General features: G+C 36.5%; 2 protein-coding genes across 2 annotated transcripts; both read left to right on the top strand.

The window, feature by feature from the left end:
- The first annotated feature begins 2,246 nt into the window (after nt 1-2,246).
- Nucleotides 2,247-11,829, top strand: LOC103041136 (tyrosinase-like). Its single transcript, XM_007247263.4, has 5 exons — nt 2,247-3,161; nt 4,376-4,592; nt 6,737-6,884; nt 7,036-7,217; nt 9,115-11,829. Exons 1-5 carry the CDS (start codon nt 2,337-2,339, stop codon nt 9,354-9,356), a joined length of 1,614 nt encoding a protein of 537 aa, XP_007247325.3. The 5' UTR covers nt 2,247-2,336; the 3' UTR covers nt 9,357-11,829.
- Nucleotides 11,830-13,793: 1,964 nt separating this feature from the next.
- On the top strand, nt 13,794-19,954 carry kpna7 (karyopherin alpha 7 (importin alpha 8)). Its single transcript, XM_007247264.4, has 10 exons — nt 13,794-13,996; nt 15,048-15,188; nt 15,276-15,361; nt 15,503-15,771; nt 16,883-16,965; nt 17,041-17,304; nt 17,410-17,643; nt 18,354-18,536; nt 19,555-19,701; nt 19,812-19,954. Exons 1-10 carry the CDS (start codon nt 13,931-13,933, stop codon nt 19,899-19,901), a joined length of 1,563 nt encoding a protein of 520 aa, XP_007247326.1. The 5' UTR covers nt 13,794-13,930; the 3' UTR covers nt 19,902-19,954.
- The last annotated feature ends 613 nt before the right edge of the window (nt 19,955-20,567 follow it).

Genomic DNA, 20,567 nt, shown 5'->3' with positions numbered 1-20,567 from the left:
GTACATCAAATTTCAATTAAAAGTAGTTTTAAAGTAGTTCAACACTGACTTTCTTAAATACTGTAGGTTGTTAATAAATGCAAGTTAGTGTTTTTTTGTATTTACCATAGCAAAAATCTGGCTTTGTGAGAACTGAGGTAACCAGGTCATCAATTAACTTTTATTTAACATACAGCTGTGGAAAAAATGAAAAGACCACTTCAGTTTCTGAATCAGTTTATCTGATTTTGCTATTTATAGGTTTTATGTTTAAGTTAAATGGACATTGTTGTTTTATTCTCTAAACTACGGACAACATTTCTCTCAAATCCCCCCAAAAATATTGTCATTTAGAGCATTTATTTGCAGAAAATGAGAAATGCAAATGCAAAGAAAGTCACATAAACCGTTCCAAAAAATAGTCATATATCAACTATTTCGTCCTTTTGGGGAAAATCAGTTATTCTTTCTTCATTTTTTACTTTTTTACACATGTATTAATTCAAGATTCAGTAACAGACAGTATAAAGACAATAACTGATTTCTCCCAAAAGTGAGAAATGGTTTATGATAAAGTTATGGGTAAATACTATTCAACCGAAGTGTACGGCATGTGGCTACAATCTTATCTGGATACAATCCTATATAGAGCCAACTCAAAGAGCCATTTACATGCTTAAATAGTTATTTGCCTCTACAATGAGAAAATATTATACAAATCTGGAAAAAATAAGATACCGCTTAAAAATGACGAGTTTCTTTGATTTTACCAAATTGAAAACCTCTGGAATATAATCAAGAGGAAGATGGATGATCACAAGCCATCAAACCACCAAGCTGAACTGCTTACATTTTTGCACCAGGAGTAAAGCAGCATAAAGTTATCCAAAAGCAGTGTGTAAGACTGGTGGAGGAGAACATGATGCCAAGATGCAAGAAAACTGTGATTAAAAAACAGGCTTATTCCACCAAATATTGATTTCTGAACTCTTAAAACTTTATGAATATGAACTTGTTTTCTTTGCATTATTTGAGGTCTGAAAGCTCTGCATCTTTTTTATTATTTCAGCCATTTCTCATTTTCTGCAAATAAATGCTCTAAATTACAATATTTTTATTTGTGATTTGGGAGAAATGTTGTCTGTAGTTTATAGAAAAAAACAACAATGTTCATTTTACTCAAACATAAACCTATAAATAGCAAAATGTAGAGAAAATGATTCAGAAACTGAAGTTATCTTTTTTTTTTTTTTTGCCAGCGCTGTATATGTCTTTAAATAATCTGATTAAATTGATTTGGTAAAACACCAAGATAAAGGAAACTTTTTTTTTACAAAAGGTATTGAAGAACTACTTCTGATTCTGTAAAGAACCTTACTGTGGATGGTAATGAAAATAACAGTTTTTGTATATCTAAAATAAAAATGCTAAAATCTAGACCGTCTGATCATCGGGTTTCTGAGGATCATTTTTAAAACATCTGCTTTATATGACGTTTTAAAAATGGTTTTGAACAGTACAGCATTAAATGTTTCTACAAAGAAAAGGTTTTACAATATTCTTTTGCAGTATTAAATACAGCAGAACCCTTTTAGCTGATCAGTTTAGCTTATAACATTTCTTCTAGAGCTGTCCATACAATAAATCATTATAGAACCTTTATTATTAGAACATATCATCGCTGTCCAATGAAAAACACTTATCTCCAAAACATCAACTTTACAGGAGAGAGAAAAAAACCTTGTAAACTTTCAATGGAAGTCAGTGTAAAAAGAGTTTATTTCAGGTCATTTTTAAGAGTTTCTATTGGTCCGTTCATCAAGAAATTTTGGCACATAAAGGAGGGTTTGTCTGTTCAAATTATGTAGTAAACTAAAAATCGTCAAAAATGGAGATAAGTGTTTTTTATTGGACAGCAACGATATTCTGTACAAATTAAATTTCTCAATGTATGCATGACTATTCTTATCAAATTGATTGAATAAAAAAGGCCTTAACAAAACTTTAAACAACAATACATTTTAAGTTGTATATATGTATACAACAATTAACAAAACTGAACAGCACATTTTTCAATGTTCCTCAGAATAAAAATGATGCGTGTTTAACCCCCAGATTTGTGTAAGTACAATAACAGTGAATAACAGTGCAGTTTATGAGTTAACTCAGCACTGGGGATTTTGCTGTAGTGAGACGAGTTCCGAGTAAGAGAGGATTTGACTGAAAGAATTTTCACTTTGGAACGACCTGAGGCTGAGAGGCATGTGATCTGAAGAAGCTGGTGAGGGGGTGTGGGAAATACTTAAGAAGAGGAAGAAGAAAAAAAGCTCAGGAGAAGCTCTGGGATCACTGCTGAGATGCGGTTGCTGGCTCTGATCAGTCTTTTCATTCAGTTTTTGACACCAACATTTCAGCAGTTTCCTCGCCAATGTGCCACCACAGAGGTCCTGTTATCCAAGGAGTGCTGTCCCGTCTGGGAGGGGGACGGGTCGGCCTGTGGGGCGAGGTCAGGTCGGGGAGTGTGCCAAGATGTGGTGGTGTCTGAGGAGCCAAATGGTCCCCAGTACCCGTTTGAAGGTTTGGATGATAGAGAGAGATGGCCACTGGTGTTCTACAACCGGACCTGCCGCTGCCTCCAGAACTACATGGGCCATAACTGTGGGGACTGCAGGTTCGGCCACTTTGGCCCGAACTGTGCCGAGAGGCGTGAATCAGTCCGTAAGGAGGTGTTCCAGCTGTCCACTACAGAAAGGCAAAAGTTAATTTCATACCTTAATCTTGCCAAGAACACGATCAGCCAGGATTATGTGATTGCTACTGGCACCTACCTGGAAATGAACAACGGCACCAACCCTCTGTTCAGAAACGTCTCCGTCTACGACCTGTTCGTCTGGATGCACTACTACGTTTCCAGACACGCTATGCTAGGTGGCACCAACAATGTATGGAGGGGGGTAGATTTCGGGCACTGGGCACCAGGCTTCTTACCTTGGCACAGAGTGTTTTTGCTGCGCTGGGAGCACGAGATAAGAAAGTTAACTGGAGATTTTACATTTACCATTCCCTACTGGGACTGGAGAGACGCACAGGAATGTGAAGTATGTACTGATGATCTCGTGGGGAGTCAAAGCCGCCTGAACCCGAACCTCATCAGTCCAGCTTCTGTGTTCTCCTCCTGGAAGGTAAGTGAGAACTTCTCAAAATTCTTTTATAGGTACAGATACACTGATTTTCTCAAATACTAGTATAGGTGCCAGGGTGAATTTCTTTGAGCACTGCTACAGACAAACCACTTTTTAAAAATGTATACCTACTTAAAGTAACAGTCCCTAAGACTTCTTTCTCTTAAATTGAAAGCAGTTGAGAAGGTACAAAAGTGGTATTAATGGTAATACATTTATTCTTAAAACAGAGTGGTCTGGTAGATTTATTGGATGTAAATGCTTTCTACAATTTTGACAGTATAAATCTATACTATACTGAAAAAACACAACATTTTAAACAGAAATTTATTTACATTAATCTGCATCTGCAAAAGCACTCTTACACATGTTCTGTGTAATTACACATTCTCACCACAGAGGTCTCCAAATTCCCAAATTCCCCAAACTTACATGCTGCCGCTTTAACCTTTCTGCTGAAGCCTTATATCCAACCTGAGAAACCTTTGTTTTAGTGAAACTTCTGTCCGTAACTACTGTATTCTGAATATAACTACTGTATTTTTGAAACCCAGATAACTGAATTAAAATATACATTTAAACCAGAAACCACAGAGTATTTTTTATTCCTTGATTTTTAACAGAGCAGCATTAATTATTGGGCAACCCTACTTTTTCAGACGAAAACAGCACATTTATTTTTCGATGTTCAGACAAAGAGGTGAAAATTATGTTTTTTTTTTACTGATTCATAAAAAAACAGTTTATTGTAAGTCAAATTATATGATGCTTTGTTTGTATGTCTGCTGGGATATTAAAACTATTAATTGTATAATTAATATTTTTATATTGTCATTTTTCAATGAAAATAAGACAAAAATCACATTAAGCTATTTAATTCATACAAAAAAAGTGGCTAAATTAATAGAAAAATCTAAATTGTAGTGAAACCTGTTCAGTATTTAGTATTGTGCTTTAGATCAAGTATTCTGTTTTGTTCAGTTTAAGTCAAAAATGTTTATTTTGGTGCATACCAAATTTTTTGCCAACACAACAATGTTATTGGAGTTTTTTATTTAAGTATCTTAAATGCCTAATCTTCTGCAAAGCATTTTAGAATGCTGACATTTATTGATATTGATATATATTAATATTTTATTGATGTAAAAATGTATCCATGAATCTATAGGTTGGTTATACATGGTCCACACTGATTGTTATTGTGGTCCCGACAGGTGATTTGCTCCAGAGCACCAGAGTACAGTTTGAATGGTGTGTTGTGCGATGGCAGAGAGGAAGGACCCTTACTACGCAACCCTGGTAAACATGACCGGAACCTGGCGAGCGGACTGCCCACGTCTGCTGAAGTGGACTTTACTCTGGGCCTGTCCCAGTACGACACCGGACCAATGGACCGCACGGCCAATATGAGCTTCAGAAACACACTGGAAGGTTAAATAATATTGCATCTGCTATCATATTGTGCAGTGTATATCTCACAAGATGAAGATTTAATATAAATCTTAATATAAAGATTAATAATACTTAAAGATATTAATCTTGCTTAGCAATATTAAATCTTATCCAAAGCCTATACACTTATAGAAGTTAATCCTAAATCCTGAATAAAATTCCTTTTAGGCTTTAAGTTGCTGCTCCCCCAGTTGTCCCTCACATTTTTTAATTAATCCCATTGGGAATTGTTTTGTTTTTTTTATTAAAATTATGTTTTTTACCCATTTTCTCTCAATTTTAGCTAGGCCAATTGTCCCACCCATTCATCTGCTACTCAGCTGTATATACCCCATCACTGGCTTTGCCACAACACAAGGAGGGTGAAGACTAGCACATACCTCCTCCGATACATGTGAAGTCAGCCACCACCTCTTTTTAAACTGCTAAAAGTGCTAAAAAACTGTATGCAATTTTGGGTGAACATGTAATTAGTCCTTAAAAACAAATGTAAACTTTTTAACCTATCCACCTTATTCTGCCACATCCACTTTCAAAAGTTTCTTCTACATTTGTTTTGGAATATCTGGTCAGTTCATATTAAATGGTTTATAATTGTATTGTATTTACAGTAAATGGAGTCTGAAGCTAGCTACTGCTGTGAACACTGATTATAAAGTAGCTAGCTAACAGGCAATTTAACCTTATTTACAGCTGTTTACCAGCTTGTATCAAAGTGCTGTGTGGAGCTAGCTCACTAACTATCTAACTTATATCCACTGCCTTTCAAAGAAGAGGTGCTGCGTCACACACAAATGTCCGTATGTCTCTTCTTACCATTCTGTGAAAGGGAAGTTATTTATTCAACATAACCAGTTAACAAGTGTAAAACAGAACCATTTCAGTAATTTATTGAGTATATAATAAAACAATTAGATAATGAGAAGCTCTAAATATTTATTAATTAGCTAACTAGCTAATCTAGCTTGCTAACTAGCTAATGCTGTGGAAGGTGGAGGATATAAGGTAAATTGAACTCCTCAAGACCCTGATAGATCTGTGTTGTGTTCAAGCTAACTTCTCATAAGCTAAATTAGCATAACAAGTGTGTATATTATATAACTTATTCTGTATATTTATTATCACTGTGGGTGCTGAATTTACCAAGAAAATATTGGTGACTGGCAGGAGGTCTGGTGATTAAAAAAAAAAAAAAACTATTCTAAACTATTTCCCATTGTAAACTAAAGAAACATAATATTAAGTGAGTCTTAGAAATTGAATGTATTGAATTGAATTCTGTAGCTTTTTCCATCTCCATTTCAGTTTCAAAATCTGTGTGATGCGTCACTGAGCTGTAATAAAGAGAATAGCATCGCTATTGTCCTTTGAGGTGGATTAAAGGACATATGTATCACTTCCCAACTGTAGCGGGAGCCCGGGAGCAACAAATTCCAATTCTTTCCTAATTCTAACAATACCAGTTCATTAATTAATGATTTTTATTACATACAACTGTAGGGGGGAGCGGTGTGTGTGTGTGTGTGTGTGTGTGGAGAGAGAGAGAGAGAGAGAGAGAGAGAGACGAGAGAAAAATACAGCAGCTGAAGTTGTTAATTAGGGTATAGAAGATTTTAAAACAACATCAGTTTTTTTATTTCCCTGCATTTTTATTTCTAGATCTAAGTACACATTAGTGTGTATATATTTGATCTATCTATCTATCTATCTATCTATCTATCTATCTATCTATCTATCTATCTATCTATCTATCTATCTATCTATCTATCTATCTATCTATCTATCTATATATTTAGTTTTTTTGTAATTCAATAAACCTCACTGGGAGTACTCTTTGCAACCACATATCCTTATTTATCCGTTACTAGGTCTTTTACCTCTTAAATACATATTTACATGCAACAATACATACAGCATGCATGCTGTTTATGTACTGTAGTAATGTAGTAGTAATCTCAGTGGATAAAGGATACAAAAAATAGCACATGGGGTAACTAGACTGTACAGATAGTGTACAAGTCCAGTTAAGTAAAATATACATATTTTTAGCTTAAATTATGTTAAAGTAATACATATGATTAACTCCCTGTTTTTTTCTGTACCATTCCTTTTTACTTGTGCAGGATTTGGAGATCCTCGAACTGGCCTTGGAAACAGTCCTAAGCTGGGAATGCATGCAGCGCTGCATGTTTTCATGAACGGCTCCATGACTTCAGTGCAGGGCTCAGCCAATGACCCAGTTTTCCTCCTGCATCATGCCTTTGTAGATAGGTAAGGATAAGCCAGGAGAAATGCAGCATTTCCATTAATGGGTCAGTCCTCTGCTCTACCATTGAACCAATACTGTAAATACAATAACTGCTATTTGAATTGCTATTTAGAGTCTTATTTGGCTTATACTTTGTGTTTCTCTTTTTTCCAGTATCTACGAGCAGTGGTTGAGAAGGCACCAACCGGAAAGGTCTCATTACCCCACAGCCAACGCTCCAATCGGACACAACAGTGAATACTACATGGCTCCATTCCTTCCTCTGTACAGGAATGGAGATTACTTCCTTTCCAGCAAAGATATGGGCTATGAGTATTCCTACCTTCGAGATCCAGGTGAGCGCACAATTTTGTATGCTTTAAATAAACTAGTTATTTTAACTGTGAAATATATTCTTTTTTACAATATACATTTTCTACACTCTTGAAAAATGATTTGTTTGCCTGCAGGCACGCAACAATATTAGACTTTATACTGGTGTAAAATATTTGTCATCTGACGTCATGACCAATATTTAACCTGAAATTAATATCTATTTTTTCTAAGTTGGTGGCCAGCTGGGTTGTTATAAAGATTAGTGACCTTAAATAACCTTCTAATTGTCTAAAGAAGCCTTAATGCATGTAAAGTTTAAAGGTTATATCTCGTTCACGTGTTATAAACATGCTTCTTTGTAAAACTGGTTCTTCTGCTGATTTAAATTTGTGCTCATTCAAAGTTCATGTTTAAATCACCATTTCCTAATGTCACTTTATCATTTAGAATAAAACAAGCGTTTTTTGTTATCGTGCCTTTAAGATAAATACATGTAAATGACCTTTGCTCAAATATGTAAGATGCTTGCAACAATTAAAGCTATTTTCTGATAGATAATAGGATCTGTTGTGTTGTGAAGAGGGAGATTTGGTATACAGTGAATGGCCCTATTTGAGGAATGTTCTGATTAGAGCTTAGATCGGGCCCAAAAAATCTCACCCAACCCGGCCCGCGTTCTGTCTGACCTTAACCTGACCCGCTCCAAAAACTGTCATCATGAGCCCGAGCCTGATTTAAGCCCGATCTTTTTTAAGTAGAGTGTTAAAAATGAGTTTTTTACAAACATTTTCGGGGCTGTTTGAATGCACGAAATCTGTTCAGAAATATGTTAATTAACACTGAAGAAGCATAGACCTATTATTTAAGAAAAATTATTTTTAAGAACAGCAACACACAGTGAGTTAAATGTGAATAAGTGGAGGAGCTCACGTGTGCACCCCAGAGCTTTGATTTGTTATTGTGCGATATTGTGAATATCACACCATAGCTTTATATAAAATAAATATATCATTACAAAAAATAGACGCCTATGTCACAGACTATTTTCTTGAGCTCGATTAAAGTGTTGGAAAAAATTTGGGCAGAGAATCTAAGATATAATTCTAATTCATGTTATAACAAGAACTACTCGACTAAGTAAAGAAAAAATACTTTAAAAAAGAATGGTCAGTCAATATGAAAAATTTCAAGAACTTATAAAATATTCTCAAGTGCAGTCACAAAGACCATCAACAACATTATGATGAAACTGGCTCTCATCAGGACCACCCCAGGAAAAGAAGAGCAAGAGTAACCTCTGTTGTACAGGATAAGTTCATAGTTACCAGCCCCAGAAACCACAAGTTAATTTGTATTTTGGTTTGTTTAACACTTTTAAGTTGCTACATGATTCCTTATGTGTTCCTTCATAGTCTGGATGACATCAGTATTCATTTAAAATATAGAAAACATCAAATGAGACCAGTACTGTATGTTATATACTGTTTAAAGATGAGAATCTGTGATATGTTTTTCTGTGAGATGGTCACTCTAATAATAACATGATTTGATAAAAGAGCCACATCCATATTAAAAAAAAATGGATTCAATGGGGTTTGTCAAAGAACCACACAATAAAAGGTGCTGTTTTTTTCTATGACAGTCTCTTCTAAAAAAAAAACAACCCAAAAACAAGGAGCTGAGCTGCTTTGACTCTATTAGTTTAAAGAATCTAATACCAGGTTTCATAGCCATGCATTAAGCCTAGTCTAGTGATTTACTATTGAGAATCTGCTCTTTGTAATCTAGGATTAAGGTTAATCTTGCTCAAATGTAGGCCTATGAAAGAATCTCAGCACCTCAGCCTTCTTTACCCAAACCCTTCCTAATCTCATCAAGCGTCCTTATATGATTCTTCCTCTCCATCTTCATCTCCAGGCCAGCAGTTTGTGGATAACGTAGCGTCGTATCTGGAGCAGGTGAAGGGGCTCTGGCCGTGGCTCCTGGGGGCGGCTCTGTTGGGAGCGGTCTGCTCTGCGGCTTTGGCTGTGGGCTTGGCTAAAGCTGGCAGATCAGCACTGAGGCGCAGGAGAAGAAATCAGAGCTCTGAGAAGCAGCCCCTCATAATCAGCACAGACACTGAGGGGTCCTCTTCATCCTACAGAACCATGAGGCCATGAGCAGGGTGGGCACTGGGGGGCAGCATTGTATTTGAAATGATGTAATAATTAACGTGGGCACTAGGAGGTAACAGTATATGTAAGATGATGTAATAAGCAATGTGAACTGCAGGGGGCTATACATACGCTATACATACAGGTTGTACAGGTTTACTGGATTTGTGCTTTCAATTTAAGGCCTAGTAACCAACCACTACAGAGTAGGTTACTGGAATTGAGAGTAGATTCTAAACTGGGCCCGGTTTCCCAAAAGCATCTTAGCATTAAGAACATCTTAACATGAAAAGAGAGAGAGAGTGCTCAGAGAGTGCTCAGTGTGAAGCTCTGGACCATCTAAAAATCATCTTAACGCTAGAACCTTTTGGGAAACGCAACCTTGGGTCATGGAAACGGCTTAAAAGGGCTGTATCTTACATTTTCTATCAAGCAAAATCCTTGCATCTCCAAAATAGCAACTGCGTATGCTAAAGAAAAATAAAATTAAAATTAAAATTAAAATAAATTAACTTTCAATAAAAGTAAATGCAAAAAAAAAAAAAAAACTAAAAACTAATCAAATAATCAAAGTAATTTTGCATTATTTCTACTGGTTCATTTATCATGAAATTTGGGGTCATAAAATTAAGATCCAAGGATTTTGTAGGCAGATCAGTCATTCACATTTATTTTTTATATTTATTCTTTTTTTTTCACTCTCCAACATTCAGGTTGACACGTTTTTTTATATTTCTTTCTATATAATAACTAGTGGTGTCCCAATCAGATTATATATTTTGCCCCCAAATCCCATCTGAGACTCTTAATGCTAAATATCAGCCAATACAGATCTGATCCAATCATTAGTTGTTTTTAATGAATAATACATTAATAATAGATTCATTTAGTTTAGCAATCAATAACTGCTAATAACTTTATTGTACATCTTTAATAGTGTAAAATAAAGTCTGATTTACCTTACTGAACATTCAGCTCCCAGTCCATTTAAAACAGTGCAATTAAGTTGCATATATGTGAATGTGTGTTTGTGTGTGTAGACTTGAGTAGAATTTGAAGTGTTCTTTAAGCTCCACACTTAAGTAGAAGTACTAAAGTTTTTAATTTTTTTGTACTTAAGTATTGTAAGTACACTGCCTGGTAAAAAAAAAAGCACCGAAAAAAAAATCATCTAATATTTAATTGGATTGCCTTTAGTTTTGATTGCTGCACACATTCACTGTAGCATTGTTTCAATAAGCTTCTGCAATGTCACAAGATTTATTTCAATCCAGTTTTGCATTCATTATTTTTTTTTACCAAAATCTTGCAGCAGCATTGATGATGGTAGAGTCTGACCAACCACTGCACAAAGCAGCTCTTCTCCATCCAGCACATCCCAAAGATTCTCAATGAGGTTAAGGTCTGGACTCTGTGGTGAACTCTCTCTCAATCCATGTGTGAAAATGATGATCTCATGCTCCCTGAACCCTGAACCCTTTCACAATTCTTCTTGGAATATGGCCGTGTTCATCAGGGAAGAAAAAATCAGTTGATGGAATAACCTGGTCTATATTCAGTATATTCAGGTAGTCAGCTGACTTCATTCTTTCAGCACATACTGTTGCTGAACCTAAACCTGCAGACCAACTGCAGCATTAACCCCACATTATTTACTTACTCCAGTAGATACAGATACAGCTTTTTAGTACCTAATTACAGTAATGAAATAGTTTTACGTTAGTAGTATACATCTCTGTTTGTGGTACACAGTAAACTCTAAACTCTGTGTTTTATAGTAAGGTAAATGTTCTATGATTTGGGTTTCTATAGTGTGTGTATTAGCATTAGCGTTAGCCTTCATGCTGTTCTAAATGCACTGTTTAGTGCTGGTTCAAAAACAAAGCATTTATTCTACAGATTATATATATATATATATATATATATATATATATATATATATATATATATATATATATAATGTCTGTTAATTGCACCACAAGGATACCACCAGACAGTGCTCTGAACATTGTGTTTAAAATACTAGGAACTGGATTGTGATTTATCTAGGTCTGGATCGGACCTGATCCAAATATATTTTATCATATTGGGACATCTCTTCAAACTTGCTATGTTTTTTTTTTTATGTGAATAAAATGTAGGTTTTCTGTAATATGTGCCCTTTAAACCTAGCTTTGAAATAAATTGTAAAACTTGGATTGCTAACCCTTTAAAAAGCCTTAATCAGGTTCTTGAACATTCAGAATTAGAACATTTGTACTTTACATAATATTTTAAATAAAATATTTCATTAGTAGATAATAATTAAGGTAAAACTACATATCTCTGTAGAATTAAATTAACTGTAATAAAAGCATCAAAGGTAGACACTGTCACTCATTGTTTTTTTTTTCCTTAGCAAATTATCACAAAGCCTCCCTAACTGTTTCTACAATGCATTGATAAAACTAAATTCAAATTAAAGTTTTGTGGGAAACAATCACCAGTATCTTTAAATCATTATACATGACTAAATTCCATCAAATACACATTTATTTTTTTGTCATTTTGTCAGGTTCAGTGCATTGATTTCATCACTCAGCACAGATAACCCAAGGTTAAATATGGAATTAAAGTATCACCAGGCATTGCAGAGATAGAGACAGAGATAGAGTTAATAGATAGTGTCTAATCTCTGGAGTCTGCTTTGTACATTAGCTCTGTGGATAAAGTCAAATCCTGCTGAATGTGTGGCCCAGTGAGGCGTTTCCTCTGCAATGCTTATTTCCTTACATTACCACAGTCGATTCGACTCATTAGCTAATTAACCAGCCTTTAAATGGGTTTAACGTGGGGGTGCAACAGTGGGGAAAACGTGCAGCGTGGTGCACCAGGATAAGACCGTTAGACCTATTTGAAATCTGGTTTTAGGAGAAATTATTTTATCTGCAACCCAGAATATAAAACATTTCCACTGCAAGATACTGCTAGAACAAGGAACAAAATTTTTTATATTAAAATGTTCTGCCTTGTAGATTAATTTTAAAGTCATCCAAACTATAAAGAAAACATCCAGAATTATTTAGCAAACAAAAATATGTTAAACCAGAATATTTTTTACATTTTAGATTCTTCAAAGTATTTTACACATCTTGGCTTTTTCTTTTCTCAGTCAGTTTTATGAGGTAGAGTCATCTGGAATGGCTTTCAGTTAACAGCTGTGCTGAACTCATCAAGAGTTACTTTACCTCTTAATTAATGTTTGAGAGCATCAGTTGTAAAGTTGTGAAGAGGTAGAGTTGATAAATTCAGTGAATAGTTCTATTTGAGTAATATTCTATATACCAAATGTTATGATGAAACTGGCTCTCATCAGGACCGGCCCAGGAAAGGAAGACCAGCCTCAGAAACAGAACTAAGTTAACAGCACCCCGGATAAGAGCCCATATAAATGCTTCACAGAGTATTTTGGTTGATTTAACACTTTTAAATTTACTACATGATGCATTATATGTTTCTTCATAGTCTGGATGATGTATACTTCTGTATATATTTAATAATCTTTGACATTTAGCATACAGTTCTCGTGTATAATTGAAATAGAGGTTAATCCATTAATGCTGTGTAGGCTAATCCTTGTAAACACAAAGCTGTATGAGATGATAAACTTTCCATTTCATGTGGTGAACTATTCAAATTAAGACCAGCAGAGCTAACAGTTCTTAAATGGGTCCATAAGATGATCAGGTGTATATATACATTTAACAGACCATGTATATCCCTGTGTTCACACAGTTAGGGTACACAAAATTAGTTATAAACATAAAACGAGGATTCAAAAAAACAATATTTAATTTTTTTTACTATGCCTTAGTTAGTTCCGACCCTGCAATTTGATTGGCTGAGAGGCATTTTTTGAGTGACATTATCAGCCAGTAATGCACTGTACAGTAATTTTGGAAAGTTGGATGACGTAGTTCGCGATAAAAGCAAAGAAAATATACATATATGTTTCCAATTTTCGGCAGCAAACTGGTTTTACTGCTACTGTGAGCTGAATGATTAACTTAGTGCGCTACCTAATTAGCTAGCATTAGCACTGAGTTAGCTAGCATTAGCACTGAGTTTAAAAAGGCTTATAACTGCAGTTTGAAAGCTTTTAAAATTATATCTTCTGTACTGAACGTTTGATATTGTTCTGTATTGAGACAATAAGTACATTTCTTTTAAGTATAAAATTATTAAACCTTTAAAAAATATGATTTTGCTACATTGCTCCATAGGAACCCATTCATTTTGGGCTCACTTGTGAGCGCCCTCTAGTGGTGCATCAAACACAGACGAGTTTATTGAAGTGGGTATTCTCGTCTGTAGAGAGTCTCTGATAAACTTTAATTGTCTGTAATTTGCCTCACCTGTGTGTGTTTGAGCCTAATTTAAGTTTTAGGGGGAGAAGCTTGTTGAAATTCAGTTAGTAGAGGTGTGGTTGGAGTAGAAGGCTGTTGTTGGTCTTTAGCGTCTCTTTATTTGTAAAGTTTTGTGTGTAGGTCGTTTTATCTGTTTATTTTTGGGCTTTTTGCCTCGCAAGGTAAACCTGCACAATGCCTACTGAAAACCTGACCGATAAACGCCTGTCCAAGTTCAAAAACAAGGGCAAGGACCCACTGGTAAGTGTTGGAAATGGGTTATGAGTTATGTCAAGAATATAAAACTATTACAAAAAGGAAGGAAATTAGTGTTTGGTAGATTATTTATTAACAATAATCATTACAACAATGCTTCTTGGCAAAAAAAATCTTAAATTGTTCATGGCTACAGCCCATCCCACAATTTGTTCCTTATGAATGTGGCTTAAACTTACTCTACAAAAGAAAATGTGAGCCGCTTTTGTTTGCATTGCAAACAGAGCAGCTAAAATGTTTACAACCACGGCCTTGCTCCAAACAATTACAGACCTCTTTACATGCATGCATTCAGTATTTTATCTTAAGGTTCTAACCTGAATGCCCACACATTTGTCTACAGCCAAGTACAATATTAGTGTGGGAAAAGATGCATCAAATCTTCCCCTGCAACAGAAGCGCAAAAGTGAAAATGAATACAAACAGAATATATTCCACTTGCCTTTCCAGTGATGTTTTGAATACAGAAAAATTATAAATCCTGCTTTTGGGGTTACATATCGGGTTCATTCCTGACCTCGCCCTACTCATCCCCTCTCTCTGTAGAAACAGTGTTAAATAAGATCAGTCGGCTGTGATTATCACATAATAGGGAAAACCTGTTGCATTAGAAATCTGACGGAATTTCAAATGAGCATATAGTTACTTATGCTGAGATCAGATTGCTGAGGTGCAATCCTGCTCACTTTATTGGGTTTATTAGATTTCTAGGTCTTTATCTGAGAAGAATCCAGATTTTGCTGTTCCTATAAGAACTGCTGAACTGGTTAAAATGCATTACCACTGAGCTGATTAGAAATAAAGATGTAAAGTGTGGATCTTTTAAAAACACAACACAGTAAATTTATTTTTTTATTTCTTTAAATGGGAACAAGTTTAATTATGGTGGTTTTTAAATTCTTCTTATAGATTTGTTAAACACAATTACATTCTCACCTCTTAAGCATTTAAGTGTTCATAGAATTTTATCTAAGCTATATAATACTAATATAATTAGCCTGATTTTTATGAACTTTCTCCCCCTTTGTTCTTAAAGAAAATGCGTGAACGCAGAGTTGCTGAGTGTGTTGAACTCCGTAAAGCACAGAGGGTGGAGAGTATCCTAAAGAGAAGAAACATTGAGTTTCAGCCTGTGGAAGAGCCCCTGTCACCAGAATACAACACTGACAACCAACAGGTTGTAGATTTCTTCATCTATGTTTGTCACAGTTACCATGAATGCATTGCTTGTACAGTTTCTTAACATCCTTTTTCTATGTTTTAGGTAATTTCTGCAACAATTCAGGAGATTATTGAGAATGTTAACAGTGACTGTCCAGAGAGACAGACTCAGGGTTGTCAGACGGCCAGGTACAGCAGCTCTTATAAACTTATTCTGTTTAATGTGGAAAAATATTTTATTTATTTATTATTTTATTTTTTTTTATGATAAATCTTGTTTTATTCAGTGGTCATCTCCTGTCTTCATTCCGTGTTTTCCTGTCCGCGCAGGAAACTACTCTCTCGGGAAAGGAACCCTCCACTGAAGGAGGTTGTGGAGGCTGGGCTGTTGTCCCGATTCGTGGAGTTCTTGAGCAGGAACGATAATCCCACTCTGCAGTTTGAGGCTGCTTGGTCCCTCACCAATGTGGCATCAGGAACCTCTTGGCACACGCAGCAGGTGGTGGAACACGGAGCAGTGCCTGCCTTCATTTCGCTATTGGCCTCACCTATGCTCAACATAAGTGAACAGGCAGTCTGGGCCCTGGGCAACATTGCAGGTAATACCAGTCACCTGCTTGAGCCATTTGACTGAGAACAAAAAAAATGCCACTTGTTTACAACCATTTCCTGTTGAATTTTTGTTCTTGGATAGCTACAGCTTTTGAAGGATTATTCTGCTAAATCTGTTCATCTGGGCCCTGTTGTCCTGTAGCTGGATATATTTATTTACAAATGAGCTTTATTTATTTATTTTTTTTAACTCAAAAGTAGGAAGATGTATGAAAACTAACTCTAATACCTTTCTCCCTATATAGTGTACTTAATCTATTAATGCAATATATACATGCAGATAGGGCTCAAATTCTTGCATATTAATAAAGATCAATGCTTTTCTGTTTAACATGAGGAATTCCCTCATGTTGATTCTCTCCATTAAGTGAGGTACAATTAGTCCATACAGGGCTGCCATGCTGCCAGACCTTCCCCCTTTCCTTTAAATGGTTGAATCCATTTAAATCGTTAGCCATTGGCCATAGAGGATCTTGATTATGATGGTTGGTTTACTTTCTTGTTGAGTGTGGTAGCTTTCCACTCCAATTTTGGCCTCAGTTAGATTATCAGACTTATGAGTGTGCAACCTTGGAGAAAATGTTAGACTTCAGTAAGATCTCCACTATGTGTGCAGAATATTTAATTGATGCCCTGGTGAGAGTAGTTTGGGCCAATTTGTCTTAATTTTGGCTTGTGCCCCTTAGGAATGGATCTGTCATAAATGGACTTCTGTACCCATAACTGAACTGTAGTGTATATTTTAACAGCTGTTAGTTCAGTTTGTATTCTCTACTTGTGTGCAGAATCCATAGCATTTTTTTTTGGGTACTCACTAATCATTTAGATCCTGAATAATTCATAGCCGATGCTGAACAGTAGTGGTAGCATCAAGAAAATGGCCTAATTAGATGGCTAATAGCTGGACAGCGTTCAGAGTAAGTGATATATAAGACTGGGTGTTTTCTACATTCAAGGTTTGAGCATTTGCCAGCAATGTACATTTTTAAACCAGTGTAAATCTTTATTTTTAAAATGGCCAGTTATGGCTCACTTGCTCCCTCTTTTCTCTTTACCTCTGTAAGGATGACTGACTGTCTGCTTGCCTTCTTACTGTAGGTGACGGCCCGTCATATAGAGATGCACTTATAGACTGCAACGTGATCCCTGCTCTACTGGCTCGCCTAACACCTGATGCTCCAGTAAGCCTGTCTGCATATGTTTTTCAGATTTAGCCATAAAACCAGGAGTAAATGAGACTACTTTTTCCGTTCCAGGTCGGGTACCTCCGCAACTTGACATGGACCCTCTCGAACCTGTGCAGGAACAAGAACCCCTTCCCACGCTTCTCTGCTGTCCAGCAGATGCTGCCTTCCATTATACAGCTACTTCATCATAGTGACAAGTCTGTCTTGTCGGACGCATGCTGGGCAATCTCCTACCTCACTGATGGACCCAATGAGCGGATTGATGTTATAATTAAAACTGGAATCCTTCCACGGCTGGTTGAGCTGCTGACCTTTGAGGAGCTTGCAGTTGTGGTAAGAACTGGAGGAGTGAAATTTGTGGAGTGAAATGTTCTCCAATCTCCTGTATAATTTTGACAAATGTGTATCTTACTACACCCTTTTATTTCCTAAAACCAGACTCCAGCACTGCGCTCTATTGGGAACATTGTGAGTGGTTCAGATGTACAAACCCAGGCAGCCATTGATGCAGGGGTGCTGACTGCCTTGCCTAAACTAATGCGCCATCCCAAACCCAATGTCCAAAAGGAGGCAGCTTGGGCTGTTTCCAACATTGCAGCTGGACCACGCCCACAGATCCAGCAGCTAATCACATGTGGACTGCTGTCCCCCCTTGTGGACCTACTGAAGAATGTAGGTGTTGAAGGCTTAAATGTGGATTTGTGTAGTTTTTTGTACTATAAGGTGCATTTAAGATAATTTAATGAATTTTACCGACCAGGTATGAAGGAGCAGTAAATTTCAGCCACTGCTGAAATGCAGTGTTGTACATAATTTTCAGTGTAGTTATCCAGCAGTATTAGCATTACCTGCTAGGCGCCTGATTTTTGAGGTGAGAGGTGAGTGCTAGCTAATATCGCCCTGGCTTACTGGAACACTCAGGATTCCTCAGTGTAGCTCTGTTAGGCGGCAAGAGCAGTTAGCTGCTAATGCTCTAGTCTTGGTGGAAATCTGGAAATTTAAGATTACTGTAACCAAATGGAAGTGCTTTACTCACTCAAATGAACAGTTTCAGGAGGGAAATCTGCGTAGATTAATATCCAGTGCTGGTTTGACTTGTCTGAGAAAGTTTAAGAATTAGTTTTGTTTACTTAACTTAGCTTTAGCTTAGCTGCTAGCTTAGCTGTGTAAAACTAGACCAGTAAATAGATGTTTATTGATGGTGCTCCTTATCTGGAACCTTTTAATAGTGCAAAAAATATGGCATTTGTATGATATTTTATATCTATAATCCACATTTGGTCTAAACCTATGGAGACCAATTCCATTTCAATTCTCAATTATTCCCCCAGTATTCCCATGCTTGGCTTTTCTGAATTATTTTTGCTGCACGTATCTTTCAGGCTGACTTTAAAACTCAGAGGGAAGCCGTCTGGGCAGTCACCAACTACACCAGTGGAGGGACTGTGGAGCAGGTAGTCCAACTCGTCAAGTGTGGAGGCCTGGAAGCCATCTTAAATCTTCTCACTGTCAAAGATGCCAAGACTGTGTTGGTCATTCTGGATGCCATCAATAACATTTTCTTGGTAAGCTTGCCATGCAGGGTATTAGCAATGTACAGGAGCTGGGAGCTTACTTTTGGATGTTGTGATTAACACAATTTTTTTGGGCTTCTTTCCAAGACTTGATTAACCTCCTAAACACGCCCAAATGTAATTAATATCTCGCTGTTTATGAATAATTATAGGTTCAATATAGACACCCAATTAGCCCAATTAGTATCTCCTTTCAGGAAATAAACATTTAGGGGGCAAAATTTGCCTTGCTTATGATTATGAATCATAATTTTCATATTTGCGTTTTTCGTACATCCATATTTGATTGAATGTGGACATGTTATACACCATTCGAACCGTCTGCCTCTCTGGATTACGGAACTGTGACCCGTTTTGCTGTAGGATCTGTAGGACCCTTGAGCACTTAGCTCACACTCTTACCTTTTTTAAAATGCCTCCAAACTTAAGAAAATCAATCCAGTCGACAGTAACCCTCATTTATATCCAACCAGTGCCTGAAATAATTTGAGGCATAAAAAAAAAGTAAAAATTAACGCTTTATTAAAAGCGTATTATTGGCAGCTCCACCAAGTCCCACCCACTTACTAACAGAGCAAAGCCTACTGGACACGACGATATGTAAAGGAGCTCTGTAAGCCAACCAGGTTCTGCCAGCTGAAAGGGAAGGTGGGGGCTGGTCGGCCACAGAGTCCGACTGCCAGAGAGTTCACATTGGGCAGGCAGAGCTCTGTTCAAGAAACACTGCGATTTTCTGTTTCTATAGTAGAAGTAATATTAATTCATAAAATTGCCTGTGAATTATTTAATAGAGTGAAAGGCCTTCAAATGTGAGTATGTAATTTCAGGTGGAAATTGGTAAAAATAGGCTTGGAGCTTAAGAGGTTAAATGTAATCTGACTGTTTTCAATGCCAGATCAGCTTGGTGTTAAGCCTCTAAATAAAAATGCCAGCACTTGCCTTTTTATGAAATCAAATTAAGTGCTTTCTGGTTGAGCAATTGATTGAGCTTCTACTTTGGTGTCTGTAGGCTGCTGAGAAGCTTGGAGAAGTGGAAAAGCTTTGCCTGCTTGTGGAAGAGCTGGGTGGACTGGATCGCATTGAACTCCTCCAGAACCATGAAAACAATACTGTGTATCGTGCTGCTCAAGCACTCATTGAAAAATACTTCAGTGAGGTGGGTTCAGGACTTTTATTTTAATGTGCTTGATCTACTGTAAACTTTTTTTTTTTCCTATCTGTGATGCAAGTTATTTTAATGTATTATTATTATTTTTTTAAATGCAGGATGCTGCAGATGAATGCTTGAAAACTGAGGCAACTGAAACTGACTTTGTTTTTGGACCAACTGAAGTCCAAAGAAGATTTGATTTTTGATTACTTTTTTATGCATGTTGGTTTTGTATAAATAAATATATATTTTGGCAGTATATTGATGTTGGTTTGATCTGTTGTGTATGCAATAGGCCAAAAAGTACAACTATCCTGAATGGACATGCCTTGCACTTAGAACAGTTTTACTGTTTATTTCACTTCATTTCGTTTATCAGAATTGCTTTAGAGAACCTGGATGATGGTTTTAATCTCACACAGCCAGGTACACTAATTGGTATGCCTGTAATGTCTTTTAACAATATAAGTTTTGTCTCGGTCAGGGCTGATTAATTTAGGGTAACAAGCCTTATTATGCACAGTCTGAAGTCAGGGGGGCTAAAGAGATTTTTATTGGAAAACATGACCCAGTGTCCATTACTTTTAAAAAGGGGACCTTATCTTTGTGGTTTACTAATGGAGTTGCATAGCACATTTTGGCCAAAATCCAAACAAACCACCACCCAGCAATGCAATGCAAATCAGATGCAGTGGTGTAAAGCTAGAGCAGTGAAGACATATTTTCTGGAGATGGAGTAAATCATAGTTCTCGTTGGACGAGTCCAGGTTTGGCAGTTGCCCGGTGAAAGGTACTTGTTTGACAGCATTGTGCTAAGCATAAACACACTCCTAAACCTTGTGGAAAACCTTGCCAAAAAAGGAAAAGCTTTT

Source organism: Astyanax mexicanus, chromosome 20 (genome assembly GCF_023375975.1).
Source record: "Astyanax mexicanus isolate ESR-SI-001 chromosome 20, AstMex3_surface, whole genome shotgun sequence".
Classification (NCBI taxonomy): Eukaryota; Metazoa; Chordata; class Actinopteri; order Characiformes; family Acestrorhamphidae; genus Astyanax; species Astyanax mexicanus.
This window is presented reverse-complemented; position numbering and strand designations above follow the sequence as displayed.

What these genes read in the sequence shown, in the direction of transcription:
- kpna7 (XM_007247264.4), top strand. Translation starts at nt 13,931, where the DNA reads ATGCCTACTGAAAACCTGACCGATAAACGCCTGTCCAAGTTCAAAAAC. An exon ending in GGCCCTGGGCAACATTGCAG is followed by an intron (nt 15,772 to 16,882) that starts GTAATACCAGTC and finishes TTCTTACTGTAG; the next exon opens with GTGACGGCCCGTCATATAGA. An exon ending in TTGAAAAATACTTCAGTGAG is followed by an intron (nt 19,702 to 19,811) that starts GTGGGTTCAGGA and finishes TTTTAAATGCAG; the next exon opens with GATGCTGCAGATGAATGCTT.
- LOC103041136 (XM_007247263.4), top strand. Translation starts at nt 2,337, where the DNA reads ATGCGGTTGCTGGCTCTGATCAGTCTTTTCATTCAGTTTTTGACACCA. An exon ending in CTTCAGAAACACACTGGAAG is followed by an intron (nt 4,593 to 6,736) that starts GTTAAATAATAT and finishes TTACTTGTGCAG; the next exon opens with GATTTGGAGATCCTCGAACT. An exon ending in TTCCTACCTTCGAGATCCAG is followed by an intron (nt 7,218 to 9,114) that starts GTGAGCGCACAA and finishes CTTCATCTCCAG; the next exon opens with GCCAGCAGTTTGTGGATAAC.